The sequence below is a fragment of the Mya arenaria genome, chromosome 8 (assembly GCF_026914265.1).
Source record: "Mya arenaria isolate MELC-2E11 chromosome 8, ASM2691426v1".
In the NCBI taxonomy this organism is placed as follows: Eukaryota; Metazoa; Mollusca; class Bivalvia; order Myida; family Myidae; genus Mya; species Mya arenaria.
In genome coordinates, this window is record NC_069129.1 from 40,868,477 (window position 1) to 40,887,909 (window position 19,433).

General features: G+C 36.7%; 2 protein-coding genes across 3 annotated transcripts; both read left to right on the forward strand.

Moving 5' to 3' along the window:
• Positions 1 to 1,405: 1,405 nt before the first annotated feature.
• Positions 1,406 to 8,856, forward strand: LOC128243674 (uncharacterized). 2 transcript variants are annotated; one of them, XM_052961570.1, is made up of 4 exons: positions 1,406 to 1,457; positions 1,673 to 1,758; positions 4,834 to 5,713; positions 6,869 to 8,856. In XM_052961570.1, exons 3-4 carry the CDS (start codon positions 4,834 to 4,836, stop codon positions 7,762 to 7,764), a joined length of 1,776 nt encoding a protein of 591 aa, XP_052817530.1. In that variant the 5' UTR covers positions 1,406 to 1,457; positions 1,673 to 1,758; the 3' UTR covers positions 7,765 to 8,856. The 2 variants fall into 2 exon arrangements, with proteins under 2 accessions (XP_052817530.1, XP_052817531.1); XM_052961571.1 differs by lacking the exons at positions 1,406 to 1,457; positions 1,673 to 1,758 and adding an exon at positions 1,568 to 1,613.
• Positions 8,857 to 10,690: 1,834 nt separating this feature from the next.
• LOC128243603 (uncharacterized) lies at positions 10,691 to 16,346 on the forward strand. Its single transcript, XM_052961472.1, has 3 exons — positions 10,691 to 10,824; positions 11,461 to 12,535; positions 14,497 to 16,346. The coding sequence occupies exons 2-3, from the start codon at positions 11,461 to 11,463 to the stop codon at positions 15,318 to 15,320; spliced, it is 1,899 nt and encodes a 632-aa protein (XP_052817432.1). The 5' UTR covers positions 10,691 to 10,824; the 3' UTR covers positions 15,321 to 16,346.
• Positions 16,347 to 19,433: the final 3,087 nt, after the last annotated feature.

The following is a 19,433-nucleotide window of genomic DNA, read 5'->3' on the forward strand; positions in this document are numbered from 1 at the left end:
TTACTTTTTTGTTTATAATATCATAATGTTGTAATGATGTGTAAATCTTACATCTACTTGCATAATATCGAATGTTTGAGACCATAAATGTAAGTGAAGGATGAGACGAGCGAGGTTCGGATTACGATTCCAGCGCGTTATCAAATGATCACGGATTTGCTCTTAAGACGAATGATTCGCTACTCTTTAAAACCTTAAATTGCAAATAAGTTATTCCAAGGTTTGAGGAAAATATGCCTTCTAAACAAATACAAAAAACAAAACCCTTTTTCTACATTGGAGTAAATTACCGTGTTCATTCACTGTGCAAGCGACAATCTTGTTGTTTATCTGAAAACCGATTAATGGCGCTCAGATATAGTAATTCATCAAAATTCATATTTTCTCTTCGTATGAAACTAGTTCACGTGGTTACAAGTGGAGCAAAATAAAAATTCAAAAAGTCAAAAAAAAATAATACACACCCTCAATGTTTCAGGTCATGGGTATATACTGATTATTCAATTAAACAAAGGGATATGTATTATTTCTTTAGCTATGCACAGCAAAACAACAACAATAAAAACTGTAACAAAAACAACAGCAACAACAAAACAGGGCTTCTTCTATATGTAAAAGTATCATACAGCAACAAAACTTTACCGAATTCTTAATCAAGATGCAATTAAGATATAAAAGCATTAACAGTTTTCCTCTGACCAATTTCAGCAGAGTTTCGGCCCTTGCCTTAGAATGAACATAGTTCTTTCAACATTTACAATGTTTTTAACTTTAAAATATGACCCGACTAAAGTTGGGGTGGAACGCAAATATTGGCGTTATTTAGATCTTAAAAAGATTGGTGTAGCTATTCTGATAGCGAGATATGAACTCTTGATTTTTCAACGAGGGACAACTTTTAAAGCAACGAAAGGTCATTAATTTACGGACAATTTTCAACGTTAAAAATTCATCCATCATCCGTTGAAAAATGAACCTTGGGGTCAGAATTTGTGTGTATGTTTAGGACTCAAATTTTAACATGGCGTCGCATGTGACATATAATTTTTCCAAGGCTGAAATTTTGGGCAGTTCAAAATTTGAGCTTTATACCAATGTATGGCTATAACAGGGTAAAGAAGGAATTTCTAGAAAATACTTTGGAAACCCATTGGTCCAAACTGCCTCAACGTTTAATAAAATGTAAAATCGTGACTTTTAACGTCATTTATTCAAAATTATATAAGAACGTAAAAAAATGAAGATTCATGAAAAACAAAAACAAAACGGTAGGGTTTCTGAAATAGACAATTACCATAAATCGTATCATAAGAGCGCTGCAAAAGGAAAGCATTCAAGACTGGCACACGGAATGAAACGACCGTCGATAAATGTGTCATGTGCGCTTAAAGTGTTTGATGTTCTAGTTTATGTTTTTAAATATAACGCTTTAATATATAAATAAGAGTTGCATTCAGGTATGGTAAAAAATATTTGTATAACCTTCAATCAATATACGTAAAAATCAATCGGAATACCGCGGCCATTTTTTAACAGATTTGACAACGGTAAGACCATGTGCTTTGGATAAAGTTCATTTACTTCCTTGTTGGTTTTATTTTTCAAAACTTGGGGTAAATATACAATTCGTTTTTTAGCACACCTATATGTACGTGTTATATATTCAACTTAGATACGGATATTCTTCTCCTCCCAACTAAAGTGTTATTGCGGATATTCAGCTGAAGAACACAGGAGACTCAAACAGATCAACTTAAGGTTTGACACAAATTCGTTCAGCTGTAATTGATATGTCTTATATATATAATGACAACTTTTAAAACTGGCCTTAACAGTGACAAGAGATGATACAAGTCTAGATCATAGTATATACTTTGTAGATACTCATTGAGTAAGTACATGATTAGGATTATTTAAATCATGAGTGCAATTTAATAAAACTCAAACGAATACATGCTATGGCAAAGTTGGCTGTAGTCTTTTATGGTATTGATCGAGAGTGAAGGTTTAACCCCGTCCTCCTTGTGTGCCGAATACTCCTTCAGTTTGTACCTGATTCCTACGTTACAAATACTTTTACCGCATACTGCAATTGTTTTTAATTTCTACGTACCGCTTACTACCACCGAGTAATCGTTGAAAGTACTTAATACCGCTTACTAGTAAGGGGAGGATACACCCCTAGAGCGGTGAAGTGTGAGTGTATTTGCTTTACATCCTAAAAACGGTAATGATTTTAGTATACGAGGGCTGTACGTAAAGTTCGTGGACAACATTTAAATATTATTAGTATGTTTAGATAGAGAAAATATAATGATACAGTCAAAAAATACATTTAATTCCGCACTTGAAACACTAACACGTGTCAAAATACATAGAACATAAACAGTTTTACAGCGGCTTTACAGTACACCCTATCACAGCCACGGAGCACTTTGACGTAAAAAACGCCAACATTTAACGTCACGTTACATTTTTTCAAAATATTCTCCCATGCAGTTCATGCACTTGTTGTGACGATCTACCCATTTCTTGTAAATGTCACGGTACCATGATTTGTCATATGAAGCAACTGTAGATCGTACGACCAGGGCGAGTTCCTTCATATCAGTGAATCGTTGTCCACGTAAATCCCCCTTAAGTCGTGGAAAAACAAGAAAGTCCATGGGGGCGCAATCGGGACTATAGGGCGCTTGCTCCAAACGTTCAAAGCCAAGGAAATCAATAGTCAGCAGTGTATCGGCCGCTCTGTGTGAAGGTGCGTTGTCCTGGTGATATATGATATCATCGATATTCGCCTGAGGCCGCTTCTTCCGGTAGGCGTTTAAGAAGTCCCTGCGTATTACCTGAAAATAAACAAATTAATGTGAAACCGTAGGACACGTTTTCGTGCGGGTAATGATCCGTTCCTTGTTAAATGATTAATTGTGAAATGTTGTTTAAAACTCTTTTTTATTTAATCTATTTAATTAGATATAAATTGGTTTAAAAAAATAAAATCTTTAAATACCTTCTGATAATACGCGGCATTGACAGTTTTCCCTTCCGGTACCTGGTGCTGTAGGATCATACCTTCAGAATCCATGAAGAAAATATACATGAATTTCTTAGCAGACTTGCAGACTTTCGCCTTCTTTGGTGGTGGTGAGGTCGGGTGTTTCTATACCATGGATTGCTGTTTGGATTCGGGTTCATATAAATAAAGCCAGGTCTCGTCCATTGTCACTATACGTCTCAGGAAGGCATCACCCTGGCGTTGAAAACGGTCCAAAAAGGCACTTGAAACGCTGATTCTTTTTTCTTTCTGCTCATCGTTAAGTAGCCGGGGCACCCATCGCGCACAAACTTTCCGCATACCTAGGTCCTGTGTTATGGTCCGATAAACAACGTTTGCACAAATTCCAGTGATATCACTTATTTCCCGAATGGTTTTTCTGCGATCAGTTTGTAAAATATCTCGGACCCATGCTATGTCGCGTTCAGTCCTAGATGGCCGGCCCGTTCTTGGAGAATCATCCACGCTGATTTCACCGTCTCTGAATCGCTTATGCCATTTAAACACAAGACTTCTGCAACATTTCGCAGAACCACGCTCCATAAACTTCAGGGTTGCTGTTGGTGTCATTCCTGTTGCAGCACAATGTTTAATAACGGAACGTTGTTCCGTCCTTAACGTCGTATCCATGATTATGGCTGAGCACGCTCACTACCTATGTTTGTTGATAATGTCGTTAAAAATTCAAATGTCGAGTAATGACGTCAATATTTCTGATGAATACGGATATGACGTCATAAAATATGCATTCAACACGTTGACATAATTTGGCGCCAAATTCTCGTTTAATTGCGTTAAAAGTGAGCGCTTTTGTTTCGCGTTTTGTTAAGACCTCAAAGTGCTCCGTACCGACTATACTAGGTTTCTTTAAAAATAAATTTCTTTCAGAAACGTTTATATTTTGATACATTGTTCATTGTTTTACTTTTATTGGAATGTATATTTAAAATGATATGCATTTTATTATTTTTTTTGTTAATTTAATAACATTTTACCACTTGTCCACGAACTTTACGAACAACCCTCGTATAAGTGATTTTTAACACATCGGTACAGCTAAAACATTTAAAAAAAATCAAGTGTTATCATAATAATAAAACTAGGTATTCTAATGAGAAAAGTAAGATTTTTATCATGAGTAAAGGATTGTAACGTTCGACGTCTAAGACGCAACAGATCCCTTCAGACAAAAGCATTCTCGACCCTGACGGGGTCCACTGGGCTTTATATACAGTGAATTCTCAATCCACGCGGAACCCGGGCTTTGCTTATTTGCATATAACCAACCAAGTACATCAACGTATTATGAACGTATTTCCATCTATAACGGAATATTATACTGTGGTCGCACGTCCGATACAGCGGACCGTTAAAAATTACTTTCCCCTCCGAGAGACCTGGGAAACTCGTGCGTAAGGCAACTCCAATTCGGCAGTTGTCAACATCACACCGCTGCCACCATTTGTAACGTGCGACGTCACAGACGCAACAGATCATTTCAGAGAAAAGCATGCTCGAACCTGAATGGGTCCACTGGTCTTTATATACTGTAAATTTTCAATCCACACGGAGCTCGGGCTTTGCTAATTTCCATATTACCAACCAAGTAAATCAACGTACTATTAACGTACTTCCGTCTATAACGGAATGTTATAATATGAACGCACATCCGCCTCTATAGTACATATTTTCTCAAACAAATTACAAAACTAATGCTGGCCCCCTAAGTATTCATGTATGTCTTTGTGTTTATATTTTCGAAATAAAACCTTTTACAGATGGAGGTATCCGGAAAGAAGAAGAACCCTAACCTTGACACAACCGTCTACTGTCAGCCGTGCGGAAAACGCACCGTGGCTGAGGGCTTCTGTCAAACATGTGAAGAGTACATGTGTACTCCATGTATCGAGTCCCATACTAAGTTCCGCATGTCTAGGAACCACATTATGTCGTCCAAAGATGAGATGCCCGCCTTCAACTCGTCCACCAAGCAGTTAGACATCGGCGATACTGAATATTGTAAATACCATCCAAGGGAGATGATCAAGTTTTACTGCCCGACCCACGATGACCTAGGCTGCAGTGACTGCATCGTTCTAGACCATCGCAACTGTGTAGTAGACTACATTAATGATGTGTCTAAATCTTTTGTCGACGGTAGAGAATTTGAATGGCTGACACAATATAGAAATCAATTTGAATGTATACTTACTGAGTCTATTTTCCATGTCAAAGAGATATATGACAAAGTCCAAATCCAATCCAAAAATGAAATCAACAACCTGGGAAAGATCCGGGCGAAGGTCATCGATTACCTGGACCGCCGCGAGAAGGAGTTACTGGACAACATTAAAGAAGTGAAGACCGAGGATGAAAGCTTGCTGGCTGCACTGAAGACTGAATTTGTGTCGACTAAAGCCAGGTTGGAGGCCATGAGGACGAAGATGACTTCCGAGGATTTGTCGGTGAACCAGCGGTACGTGGCGACGAGAAGAGCTAAGAAGGAGCTACGTGAGACCGAAGGCAAGCTGGAGAAAATGGCCGGGCGGCTGAAGGCACGCAAGATTTGGTTCAGTATGGATACGGCCACGTGGCAGCTGCTCGAATCAAGCACTGGACTTGGAAGACTGAACGTATCGGGAGAGTTTCGTAGGGAAAGTTAGTTCAAACACCATTTACAGTATTTTAAATATTCTGGAACACCATTGTTTCTTGATTAATATCGCATTCAAATTAAAAGACTAAATTTAGAAAAAATAGTAATAGACCACTTTAATTGTGTCTATTCTCAACTCATTAACGTTTGATATGCTAAATTCAATCTGACGGATAGGTTTTGATTGTAAACGTATTCGTTTATAAGAAATGCTTTATCACAGTTATTCTCTGTCATGATAAGTATATTATTTTGGATAAATCTATGGACGACCAAGATTGAAATTATACCTATTAAAGCTTTTATCGAAGTAACTAACCATTTACTGCCCAAATTATTTTATATACATCGATACCATTATGTTCTTAGTGGTCCGTAAATTCGTGGACAATTAATAACGTAATAATCCACAAAACTAAATCATTATCAAATATAGTGTCACATATTAGGGATGGTTGAGTTTGATATCGTTCAACACACGTACAATTATAAAGCCCATATCATATGAGTATACATGTACTTGTTAACGGGGTAGGTCTCATATTTCAAACATTCTTAAGAAGAAGCCCAAATTCTTTGGCGATTAGAAAGAGAAATATGTTAACTTTATTGTTTATATATTCAATGACAATATCAGAATTGTATACTTATCTATTGCTGTAAAATTCAGGGAAAAGCGACTTTGCAAACTCGATTGCACAAAGGAAACGTAAAATGGAGACGCAAGTTTGACGTCATGTAATAACAGACTAGTATATACCGTTCTTTTTAAACGTCGACGAAGCACAAAATGTTCAATAAAACCAATGCAAGGAGTAACAATCGCGCATCTTATATCAAGGACAATATAGCATGGCCAAATATCAATTTGAAACAGTATAACCTCGTGAAAAGACACTCGACTCGTCCAAATAAATATGATAATCACTGAAACTTAGCTGGCGTCATGGGAATAATGGATAGTGGGTTAAACTATATACTTTATGCATCACAACTGTGCGTGGGATATTCTAGAAAAGTATGAAATTTTAATGTAGCCTAAATTTTATTCTTTCCTAGAATATACATAAATATTCATACAAAAGTGTTACTCGATCTCGTTTTGTTCTTATAGTAGTTTTGGGCGGTTAATCGACCCAAATATACCTGTTTTTCAGTTCCAGCCCATGTTCCTGACCTCTCTACAATGGCATGGAAGAAGGAGGCGGACATCGAAGTCAGCACGTTACCAAGCGAGAATTTATACGGCGAGAATTTCTGCAGTATCACCGGCTCTGCCCTGATGTCTCCCGGTCTCATTCTTATAGCTCATAATGGCAACCAAAGTGTCAAACTTTTAGACGTCACCGCTAACTCCATCAGGTCTCGTCTGCAGCTCCCAGGCCAGCCCTGGGACGTATGTGTGCTCCCCGATAACAAAGCCGCTGTCACCATCCCAGAGAAGGCTATAGTTCAGCTGCTGAAAAAGAGTACAAAAGGAGGGAAATTGGTATTAGATAGAAAAATCGAAGTTTCTGACGGTTGTCGCGGTATTGCATTCTACGACAATCATCTATATATCTCCTTCATTCGCTACGCACGTATTGAAGTAATGACAATTAGTGGTAGTATTGCAAAAACAATTCGAACATATATGGGACAAACATCGTTCCAGACTCCAAACTACCTGACTGTGTCAGCCTTCACACAACCGACCCTATACGTATCTGATTACAATTCAAATACCGTGCTGCAGCTGTCCATGGACATGAAGGTCCTGCGGGAATACCAGAACGAGCAGCTCAAAGGTCCTATGTCCGTGGTAGCTGTTGGGTCGGGACAGTTGTTCGTATGTGGCGGGGACAGCAACAACGTTATGTTGCTGACAGAGAGGGACGGTAATATGGTGGAAATACTGGGAGAGAAGGATGGACTTATGAAACCCTCTCTAGTAACAAGATTGCTCAGTTATGTTATCGGACCACAAGGGCTCTACACCGCGACCTTTTGTCCTCGCACACGTCACATACTTATCGGCAAAGGATATTCTAACACATTAAAAGTATTCAAATAGTGAAGCTGCCTAATATTTGATGTTAACTTACATTGAAAGTACATTTTATTTGACCATTTTTGTTCTGAAAACAAAAATATAATATGTTAAATATTCTTATCCGTAAAAGAGGAATGTGGTCAAATTTCGTTTTAAATGAAATAAAAAAACACTTATTTATAAGACTTTGTTTAAAGACCAGTTTCTTCTAAAGGTGTATACAAACAATTTTTGCCATTCGTTTGATTGTATGTTGAAACTGGTTGATGATGCGGGTAATAATGTGGTTGATGATGCGGTTGATGAGAGGGAGTAGAAAGAGGAGATCGACGACGACGACTTCGATGATGATGATGATGATGATGATGATGATTCGATGATGATGATGATGATGATGATGATGATGATGATGATGATGTTGATGATATTGATGATATTGATGATGATGATGATGATGATAATATTGTTGTTGATGATGATGATGATGATGGTTATGATGATGATGGTATTGATTATGATGATGATGATGATGATGATCATGTGGCCATGAAAACATTTCTGAACTATATGGCATGGACAAAATATGTGAAAAATGTAATTTTCTAGTTAACCCCGCGTTGGATAAACACATCATGTCAAATGTGAAAAATTGAAATTGGATCGTATTCACAAGTGATTAGAAATTGTGATATGGAAAAATATGGCCCATAAAAGTTTGTACATCCCATTATGTATTTGTGTTTTATTTGAAAGTATGATATTGCTAAAAAAAATCATAAACAACTTTATTACAGTTCTAGTGGCGTTGTACGCGCTAGATTTTGATAATATTTTTCGATTAATTGCATGTCTGTTGATGCGATAAATGCCCTTTTTTTATCAAACTGGTGGTTAAAACTGTCAAAAAGGTCAAGATAAGTCATTTGGATATACATTTCGATATGTTTACATAAGTAAAATATACTTGGACTCGGACTACATGAATTAAAAATATTTAAAACTAACTCAAGATGCTTCAATAATCGAGTAAAAGAGTCCGGATGTACTTTTAACCTTCTTTTCAATACAATACAATTTGTTTATTCCGCCCATTGTATTCATGCTAATAATTGATTTTACAATCACGTAGGGTTTTTTAAAGATCATAAATGCTCATTTCAGAAAATAAATTCCATTGAACTTGTTGTAATTACTTTTGAATTATGTTATCATATATGCTACTGGGGTGGTATTCAGAAAACGTCTGAAGTTATTTCCTTACTTAAGTCATTTTCTTAGGTTAAGTATCTCACTGGTCAAACGATTTATTAGCTTAATAATATCTGAAATGATATGATATGAACTCTAATGATTTTGAGTTCAGTAGGTAAAAGGTCAAGGTCGAGTTGAACTTAGCTTGAAAATCGGTTAACATTCAATATCTGAATGCCATTCCTGCATTCCTTTTTTGACCTTGAACATTTTAGAAAATCATCTTCAATTAAGAAATGACTTCAGATGTTTTATGAATACCCGTTCAGTTTTTATTATCATACCCCTTATAAACTAAAAGAGTATAGATGTCCCTTATTCACCCAAAGCTTGCGTCGCACTTACCTCATAAAACTTAAGTTAATTATTGTTAGTATTACAGTACTTGGGATTTCGGCCAAAAATGTGGCATATAGTTATCTGATGTACTGTCTGTCCATCCGTCCGTCCCCACGGTTTCCGATCAGTATCTCAAGAACGCTTAGGCTAAATGACCTTAAACTTACTTGGTAGATAGGTAGGGTATGACCATTAAATGAATTCTTTTGCTTTGAGTACAGTGGGTCAAAGGTCAATGTTGTGGTGATCCTGAGCTGATAATACAATTTCATTCAATAACTGAAGATTGTTTGTATCCAGGTATCTCAAACTTGGTATGCTGGTGAACTGTATGTGCTTCCCTCTAGTCATGTGTCAAAAGCATTCGCGGTGTCGTTGATGCTTTGAATCAAAATAAGTCTCGTTTGATCCTTTTAATTCTTTTTTTTTGTTGCGAACTAGGTACATTGAATTGCAATATTACACTGAAACAAACAGTTTCCTTTATTTTTAGTATATGCCTAAATAGGTACATGTATTAAAATGACGGTTTTTCAGAAAAGCACGAACGTAACGTGATTTGGAGATGGAAACGGACTTTTTCAATTCCCCCATCAACCTTCCCAATGATTTTAAATCATATCAATTTCGGTAAAAAGAGATGGGCGCGTGACAAAAAATCAACATCATCATCATCATCATCATCATCATCATCATCATCATCATCATCATCATCATCATCACCACTACTACTACTACTACTACTACTACTACTACTACTACTACTACTACTACTACTACTACTACCACTACCACTACTACTACCGCTACCGCTACCACTACCACTACCACTTCTACTACTACTACTACTACTACTACTACTACTACTACTACTACTACTACTACTACTACTACTACTACTACTACTACTACTACTACTACTACAACTACTACTACTTCTACTACTACTACTACTACTACTACCACCACCACCACCACCACCACCACCACCACCACCACCACCACTACTACTACTACTACTTCTACTACTACTACTACTTCTACAACTACTAAACAATGGATATTATCGAATTAATATTTTTAGTGTTTGACACGGTAAATTATCTTTTTTATTTCACTCTATTTAAAACAGATAGTCATGTTTTACTTACAAATTTATAGAGTTAAGCTTAAACATTTTATTTCGAACAAGTTTAAGGGTATAATTCCATGTCGGTTTCCGCTTGTTCGCTTTAAGGTTGACTCGCCCAACAAAAAAATCCGTAACTGATATGCATCAGGTGCGCTAAATATATTCATGTAACCGCTGAGTTTGATTTTTTTAACATTTGGGAGTAGTATTTCAATACGATTTGCGCGTAAATCTTTGTTAACCTTGAGGATTTTACATTCAGCTGAGATAGCTCTAGTTGGTTACCAGCGAGATTTAAGAACATGTGCTTTAAACAAAATTAGCGAACTTCTGTGTTGGTTTTAACGTTAGAAATTGAGGTAAATATATCATTTGTTTAACTGTTGTTTATTGGTACGTAGGCTAGAAGTTATAGAAAAGTCTACACACATACCTAGCTTTAATGTTTAACAATCATACGTTATATATGAACCTTTCGTTAAATAAACATGAACAATAAACATCTGTGTTTCGTTACTTTCGTTTTAAAGCTCCACTCTCACAGATGGAACGTTTTGACAACTTTTTTATTTTTTGTCTTGGAACGAGCCACTGTTTGCGAAAATCCATGGACATCCTGCTGACAAAAAATAGATCGCTTATTTTTTACATTACAATTGATGTTTTATGCATTCTTCTTAAACCGTTAGGCCATAAAACATTAATTTTCGAACGGAAATATGAAAATCTACGATCTGATCTTTTGTCAGCAATCTTATATCATTGGTTTGCAGATATTTACGCAAATATTTGCTCTTTCCAAGACAAAAAATAAAAAAAGGTTGTAAATCTGTGAGAGTGCAGCTTTTATTAATGCTTTTAAATTCAAATAGATTAAACATTATGTTAAGTAAAGTATAATTCAATATTTTTTGATTGATAAAAGCAGAAAGTTTAGCTTAATTTGTATCGATAAGGGAGGCGCATCAAGTTTTGCATTTAATTTGTCTTCAAAGATGGAGGTATCCGGAAAGAGACGTGACCCTGACATTGACAAAGGCTGCGGAGAAAAAACACAGATGGAGGTATCTGGAAAGAAACGTGATCCTGACCTTGACAAGGGCTGCGGAGAAGAAACACAGATGGAGGTATCTGGAAGGAGACGTGACCCTGGCCTTGACAAGGCCTGCGGAGAAGAAACACAGATGGAGGTATCTGGAAAGAGACGTGATCCTGACCTTGACAAGGGCTCCGCAGACACAACTGTCTACTGCCAGCCGTGCGAAGAGGGCGGGAAACGGGCTGTAGGGTATGGCTTCTGTCAGACCTGCAAGGAGTACATGTGTGATCCTTGTATCGAGGCCCATACGATGTTCAAGGTGTCCAGGAACCACATTATTTTGTCCAAAGAGAAGATGCTGTCCTTCTACCAAGCAGCCAAGCAGGTCAATATCTGCGACACGGAGTATTGTAAAGTCCATACAAATGCGATGGTAAAGTTTTACTGCCCGACCCACAGGTCCCTTAGCTGTGGTATATGTGTCGTTTTTGATCATAGCAGCTGTAAACTCGACTACATTGTTGACGTGACTAAAGAGTTCGTCAATGGAAAAGAATTTATACAGCTTAGACTATTGATTAACCGAGCTGATGACCTACTATCTGGGTCCACTACCAATGTCAAGGAACTTTTGGACGAGGTCGAAAATCATTCAAAAAATGAGATCGAAAGACTGATAATGTTCCGGGCTGAAATCAATGCCTATCTCGATTGCCGTGAGAGGGAGTTACGTGATAGCATGCAGAAAATGAAAGACGAAGACGTTAGTCAGCTAAATTCACTTAACACTGATTGTCAGTCGGCGAAAGCTGAACTTGAAGCCATGATGTCAGAGCTGAATTCGGGGAAGTTATCAGTGCACCAACGGTACATGGCGGCGCGGATAGTCAAGATGGAGCTACCGAAGATTCTGGACGAGATTGAGAAGATGGCTGGCCGGATGAAGATCCGTAAGTTCCGGTTCAAGAGGGATCCGGAAACAGGGCGTCTGCTTGAATCGAAAACTCCTCTTGGGACAGTTGACATAGAGGGTGAGTTTCTTAGGGAAAAATATATCATACTATTTAATACTTTATTATAGATCAGTACACGGACCGAGTTCTATAAACACAGGACATTGTAGGGATAGCGACGCACCTCAAATGACTTCAAATAATGAAAGATTTTGACGACGCGAAAGCAGTTTTTAAATCTTTAAAACAATTACGGGGGAATGTACTTATTTTCAAGTAAAATAAATACATTGTTTAACTATACATACCATTACTTTATTATTCCCCCCTCCCCCACCCACCCCCATGTCGGTCTGTCTGTCGGTAGATCAAACCATGTCAAATTGATATCTAGAGTCTGATGTTATTCGTCTGCAAATTGAAATTTCAAAAAAGACTTGTTTATTTTAATTCCATTAAATTACTCAGAATGATTTTTTAAGAAAGATCAATTACTGTTTAAAAAAAATTAATTGGTCTGAAATTATTTTCATATATTATTTTTATAAATATCTAAAATGTCATAACATGTATGGCGGTCGTTTTGGATTTTGTCGGCAATTTTGGATTTTTCAGAGTGGGTCTCGGGCTCATTTTTTTAGTTTGTACTTAAGATTTAGTGTTCAAAATTTGCTTCTTTTCCCGTATTCTGGTAACGATCTGACTGGACATTTGGCCTACGCTCCACAAACTTAGTAGGGTGGTTGGTCATGACCGACCGATGACCCCAATTGATTTTGAGGTGAGTAGGTCGAAGGGTCACGGTCACGGTGACCTTTTTAAATAGTATTACAATCATCAGTGTTTTTTGAGAATCATTCCATTTTTTTGCATCTTAAACAATGTACGAGGTAAACGGTGCTGTTCGTCTTAATACTAGTATTTTTCGTTTTCCACTGAGCTATATCATTTCCTGATTAAGTACAACTAGAAATTTACTAGACTTTTAAATTATTTCAAAAAACATTTACCAGTTTCAGGATTATCCCTACATATATATTAAAGCTGCACTCTCACCGATTGGCTATTTGACAACTTTTCTGTTTTGGAACGAACCAATATATGCGAAAATGCATGCGAAAATGCATGGAAACCAGTCATATAAGACTGCAGACAAAAAATTGGATCGCATTTTTTTTCATTTTAGTTCCAAAATTAATGTTTTATGCATTTTTCTTAAACCGTTAGCTACGCTTTAAGACATAAAACATTAATTTTCGAACGGATATATGAATATCTGCGGTCTGATCTTTTGTCAGCAGTCATTTATCACTGGTTTGCAGATATTGACGCAAACATGTGCCCATTCTAAGACAAAAAAAAATAAAAAAAAGTTGTGAAAACTGTAAATCTGTGGAATGCAGCTTTAAAGCCATTAAACACCTATAATATGAATATTTTAAGCAAAAATAAACTTCTTTAAGAAAAATATACCAAATTGTATTTAAAAAGGATGTCTTGACGTCATTAGTATTTGAGCAAAGAACGACATAGTAAGCATTTAGCATATGTTTTCCGGTGGTTTATAAAGATTTATCAGTTAAGGATAAGTGACTTTCTCTGTTTCAAACACAACAGTATCTGGACATGTACCTGTAAATAAGTTTAGGATGTGGAATCGAAATACATGTATAAAATGGCATGCGACGCCTAAAAATTCTGTCCCGAAACCATCTTAAAACGACATAAATTTAGAAGTTATTAAAGAAGTATGAATAACGAAGAGCCCTCATACAAATTATAGCTTTTGTTAAAAATACATATATGTCAAAAAAAGGTAATGTCTTGTTTTGATATTGCTAAAACGCATACACGTCTAAAGAGATTTAAATGATTTATACAACAATTTAAAGAATATATGTTCATCATCGCCTTTTTGTTTCTTCCTAATACCAGTTATCCCTAAAACATACAGGAGAGTATTTTAATGTTATATCGTAAGCAATTAAAACCTCTAGAACAGTTGTTCCATTGAGTTTGTTTTTTGTTTTCCTTACCAGGCCATGTTCCTGACCTTGCTACTGTGACATGGAAGAAAAAGGCTAACATCTACGTCAGAACGTCACTGGACCGGAATTCCTGCTTCATCACCGGTTCCACAATGCTTTCGCCTGGACTCCTTCTCATGACAGACCGCTACAACAACAGTGTCAAACTAGTGGATGTTACCACCCGCGCGATCACTTCTCAACTCCAGCTGCCAGACAGGCCTTGGGACGTCTGCGCGATCCCCGATGACCAGGCTGCCGTCACTCTCCCAGCAAAATCAATGATCCAGCTATTTTCTTCAAAGGGATGCCAGTTGTCGTATGGAAAGCAAATAAATGTTTCCTGTGATTGCCATGGTATTGTGTTTATGAACAACAAATTATATGTATCTTACATAACAAACCCGCGTATTGAAGTAATGACAATAGATGGTCAGATAGTTACTAAATTTAAAAATAGAATTTGGAAACAACTTTTCCGAAAACCATATTACCTGACAATGTCAGCTTCTACACCGCCGACCATATACGTGTCTGACAATGGTTCTAACAGTGTCCTACAGCTTTCCCTGGACGGGAAGGTCTTGCGAGAATACCGGGACAAGCAGCTCCGTAGTCCCATGTCCGTGGTGAAGGTATGGCCTGGCCATCTGCTCGTTTGTGGTGAGATTAGCCTAAACTTGATGCTTCTGACGGAGGGAGACGGCAAGATGACGGAAATACTGCGAAAAATTGATGGACTGTCCAAGCCCTACTCAGTGGCCTTCTGTCCGCACACACGTTGTTTACTTGTAGGGATGGGCAGTTATGACTCACTTAAGGTCTTTAAAGCGTAGTTATATTGTTTCCCCTGATCCAATCTTTTTCGGGAGACATTATCTCACGTTTAAGCAAGCAGAAAACGTCCATTTTTACGAGTGGCAAACTCGTGAAATATAACTTATAGTGCTCACACAGTGAACTATATCGCATCTTACACTGAAACAAACAATTCCATTTTTATGTTTTTGTCGAATGATAATCATCAGGTGCTATATTGTAATAATTAAACGAAATGTTTAATTTAGTTCCTCGAATTAGTTGCCGAAACGTACCTAATTATTGTGTTGTTTATATGTGCCCTTTTCATGTATATTTTGTTGTTCACATCGTCGTTTTGTTCCTTATAAATATCAATTCATCTACCAGAATGCTTCGAAAAGTTTAAAGAAAGCTTTGAATGTGAAGAATAAGTAAGTAAGTAAGTAAATTGTTTATTATAGTGACATGTGTACATAGCATAATAACATTTCATAATGAATAGTTTTACATTTACACCCTATATGTCACCTATTTATCGGCGGTATATGGAGAATATTTAGTTAAAACTAAAATTATATGTAATTTAGTAAAGTTTAGAACAAGAAATAATCGACTATCAGTTGAAGTAGGAAGCTGATATATGATAGAAAATGTGGACTATGTGATAAAAACAGTATTGGTGATGAATTCCATTATGTACTAGAAGGTAGCTATTTAACAAAATATAGAATAAGATTTATTTAGGGAAAATTATACCAATATCCTAATGTTTTGAAATGTAAAGAAATTATGAAAATCGATCCCAAAGAAAATGTAAATAAATTTGGTTTAGAGTATAACACTCTGTTTTCTTCCATAATAAAATGTGTATTTGTATGAACAGATTTAATAAGTTTCAATAACTTAAACGTATTAATAATCAGGAAAATCTGAATAAATATCAGTATTATTATGTTCAATATGTTTGTAATGCCTCGTTATGTTGTATTATATTTTTTTTATTCATTCTCATTTTGTCATGTATTTTTGACACGAGTAAAGTTGATTAAACTTGAAACTTGGAGAAAGATAAATCACCGAACGAATGATCAACTAGAAATGACAATTGATTAATAAGTATTGTCTTAAATCATGTCGAAAATATGTAGTCAAGTACGCCGTAAGAGTTTCTCTATCTGCTGAACTTGTATTATAAAAGTTAAATGAAACTGAACTATATAGTTATGTGTCGTATATAACAAAACGGCAAGTATCACCATTTGACGTTCAGTGTTACAATGAAATAGCGTTCTTGCCCTCTGTGACATTATTCTGTGTGTTGTTTTTTATCTTACACTAAAGGGTCTGGGGAAGTTAAAGAGTTCCAAGACAAGTCAAATCCCTAAACCAGTCCACGTTCGGAGCATAATTTCTTCGGTTTCCTATCGAGCTTAGTTACCATGCCTAACACTCTTTTATAACGTACGTTGTTCAAACGGTTAAACTGTTTTGTTAAGGACACCTGCCATACTACTATATTACATATATTGTTGTCAGGTTATCACAGTGGTAAGCGCACTCGATTCTCACCACCGCGAGGACGGGTTAGACTCTCGGTCGTGATTGTGGTCACCAAACCGGACAAGTAGATTTTCACCGGTACCCTTGTTTCCCCAAGAGACAATACCACATTCTTGTGCAACATCGTTCCAACGAGAGTCATTAATTATAAGTAAATATAACTTCCTTTAATGTCATTGTAAAACAAGAGCTACACACTAAGTGACGAATGCACCCGAAGTGTTATATAGTTCAACAATCGTAACAACTCGGCCATCTCCGGCAAGCTTCGCTATAGACTTCGTAAATAGTAGTAAGGATATACGAAAATGTGATTAGGTCGCCGGCGGTTAACACTATTTTCAATCCGCGTAAAGAAGGCCCATTGAGCTGTAATAAACAACAAGGAAATGGATTTTGTTGATACATTATATGTGCTTGTTTCAGAGAAGATATTAATTGTAACCTCAAAGAATGTTCACATTTGAATATTTAGATGTTTTTCTTATACCTGAAACACACTGTTTCCACTAGAAAACTCGTTAGTACACATGAATCGTTCATGACAGTAATCGAAATGAACATAGTCTATGGCATGCATAATATAATGCATCGTATGCAATGCATGTACGGGCTAAATGTCAGCATTTTCTCAATCCGAGTAGGATTACCCTACGAAAAGTAAGTTTTAAGTTATATTGCCATCAATTGCCAATAGCCAATGCAAAATCCGCAATAAGTTATACTTTGCTTATTTTTCAGCTTTACTTGCCATTATAACAACATGTCTATCCGATCTCTAAAATGCATTGCTTGCATTGTGCTGGGGGCGAGGTCTGGATTAGCCACTCAGTTTATTCAATGGGTAAAGTACAATACAGAGTGCGTGTGATTAAAGGCCGAGTTAGCTAAAGTGGCAGAACTGTACTTGTATTTCAATAATATTTTTCACGGCAGATCGGATTCAGTCAATGAATATCTTTCTACGATAAAATTAGGCGATATCTTCGTCTACATTTAAATACATGAAATGATTGGAGACTGTCAACGTGTCATTTATTTTCGCGAGTTCGAACAAACGTCTTTATATGGACAATTCGAGAAGACTAGCACATCACAACACTGCATTATCTTTGCAAAAGTTAAAAGACAACCAAAAATGAAATAATGACGTTATAATTACCTTGAACTGGAAGTTATCCATTAAATCACTATGACCACATTTTTTATGCCCTCTCACATGGGTCATGCAAATGCAAAACAGGAGTTAAAATGTATCAAAAGTTCTCTTGATTAAAATGAAAATGATATGACAACAAAACTCATTATTACCTCCACATATTTGACAGAGACTACCAAATGATTAAAAAAAATCTTTAACTATTTACTTTTTTCTGCAAATTTCTTATTGACTATTCATTATGAGGAGGAAAAAAACACACCAAGGGCGACAAGTGTTCTTACCATTAGCATTCGCTCTACACGTTTTGTTCCCATTTTGATGTAATTAAATACCTGTTCTCAAACACTCTTAGAGCGAGAAAAATAAACAAATAAAAAGAAAAAATGTAAATATAAGGATTGATTCTTATTTTATGTGTGGGATCATGCGGTAGGAACGCTCGGATAAAAATAAAGCGAATGAAGGTCCGGATGGGCCGGGTAAAAAAAGTTGCCAAAACGGTCAACTGTGAGAGTGCAGCTTTGAAGTATTGATTATGATCCAACGAGTACCCTGGTACATCAGTACTGTTAATAACATAATATGGCTCTATTGTGTCCAAACCAAAAGCTAGTTAGAAGAAGATACAATCTATTGAACAATGAAATGCTCCAGTAGTACAGGTATAACATTAGAGATGGCGCGTCAAGACAATGATGCTTTGCATGGCGATCAAATGACAAGCACTTCAGGTTACGACAGGCCAGGATGAGCTAGGTCATCATGGTCCAAAATAAATAATGATCTGGTTAATCAAACGGGTCAAACAAGATCGTCTACACGATATGCATACATTAACTTTATTAAAGCGAAATAATCGTGGGCGAGCTTCAAATTTAACCATGTTTGTTCACGATGTGGGGCAAGGCATGCAGAGATACATTTGAGTCAATCCCCACCAATCAGGAGTGCAAATATAACCCCTGGAAACACCAATTCAGAGGAAGGGGGGCATGGTTTGAGTACATCTCAACTTCCGGTGGATAGATTTTTTAATTACGCTCTGAAGTTTTCTTTAATACATTTCATAGAAAAGAATTTTTTGGGGGGAAATTGCAATTGATGGTTGCATTATGCATTGCCAGGCGAGTGCTGATGTTGCATTGACTATTGGCAATTGGTGGTTGTATGATTGCGTTGCGATGCATTGCCAGGAGAATGATGATGTTGCATTGACTATTGACAACTGGTGGTTGCATGATTGCGTTGCGTTGCATTGCCATAAGATAGCGGATTTTGTATTGGCTATTGGCAATTGGTGTTTGTATTATTCATTGCCAGGAGATTGCGGATTGTATTGCGGATTTTGCATTGAATATTGGCAATAGGATCGGTTAAATGCAGACAGTAGTTGCTATGTTATCCCACTCTGCTTCACAGGTTATTC

What these genes read in the sequence shown, in the direction of transcription:
- LOC128243674 (XM_052961570.1), top strand. Translation starts at nt 4,834, where the DNA reads ATGGAGGTATCCGGAAAGAAGAAGAACCCTAACCTTGACACAACCGTC. An exon ending in GGGAGAGTTTCGTAGGGAAA is followed by an intron (nt 5,714 to 6,868) that starts GTTAGTTCAAAC and finishes CCTGTTTTTCAG; the next exon opens with TTCCAGCCCATGTTCCTGAC.
- LOC128243603 (XM_052961472.1), top strand. Translation starts at nt 11,461, where the DNA reads ATGGAGGTATCCGGAAAGAGACGTGACCCTGACATTGACAAAGGCTGC. An exon ending in TGGGACAGTTGACATAGAGG is followed by an intron (nt 12,536 to 14,496) that starts GTGAGTTTCTTA and finishes TTTCCTTACCAG; the next exon opens with GCCATGTTCCTGACCTTGCT.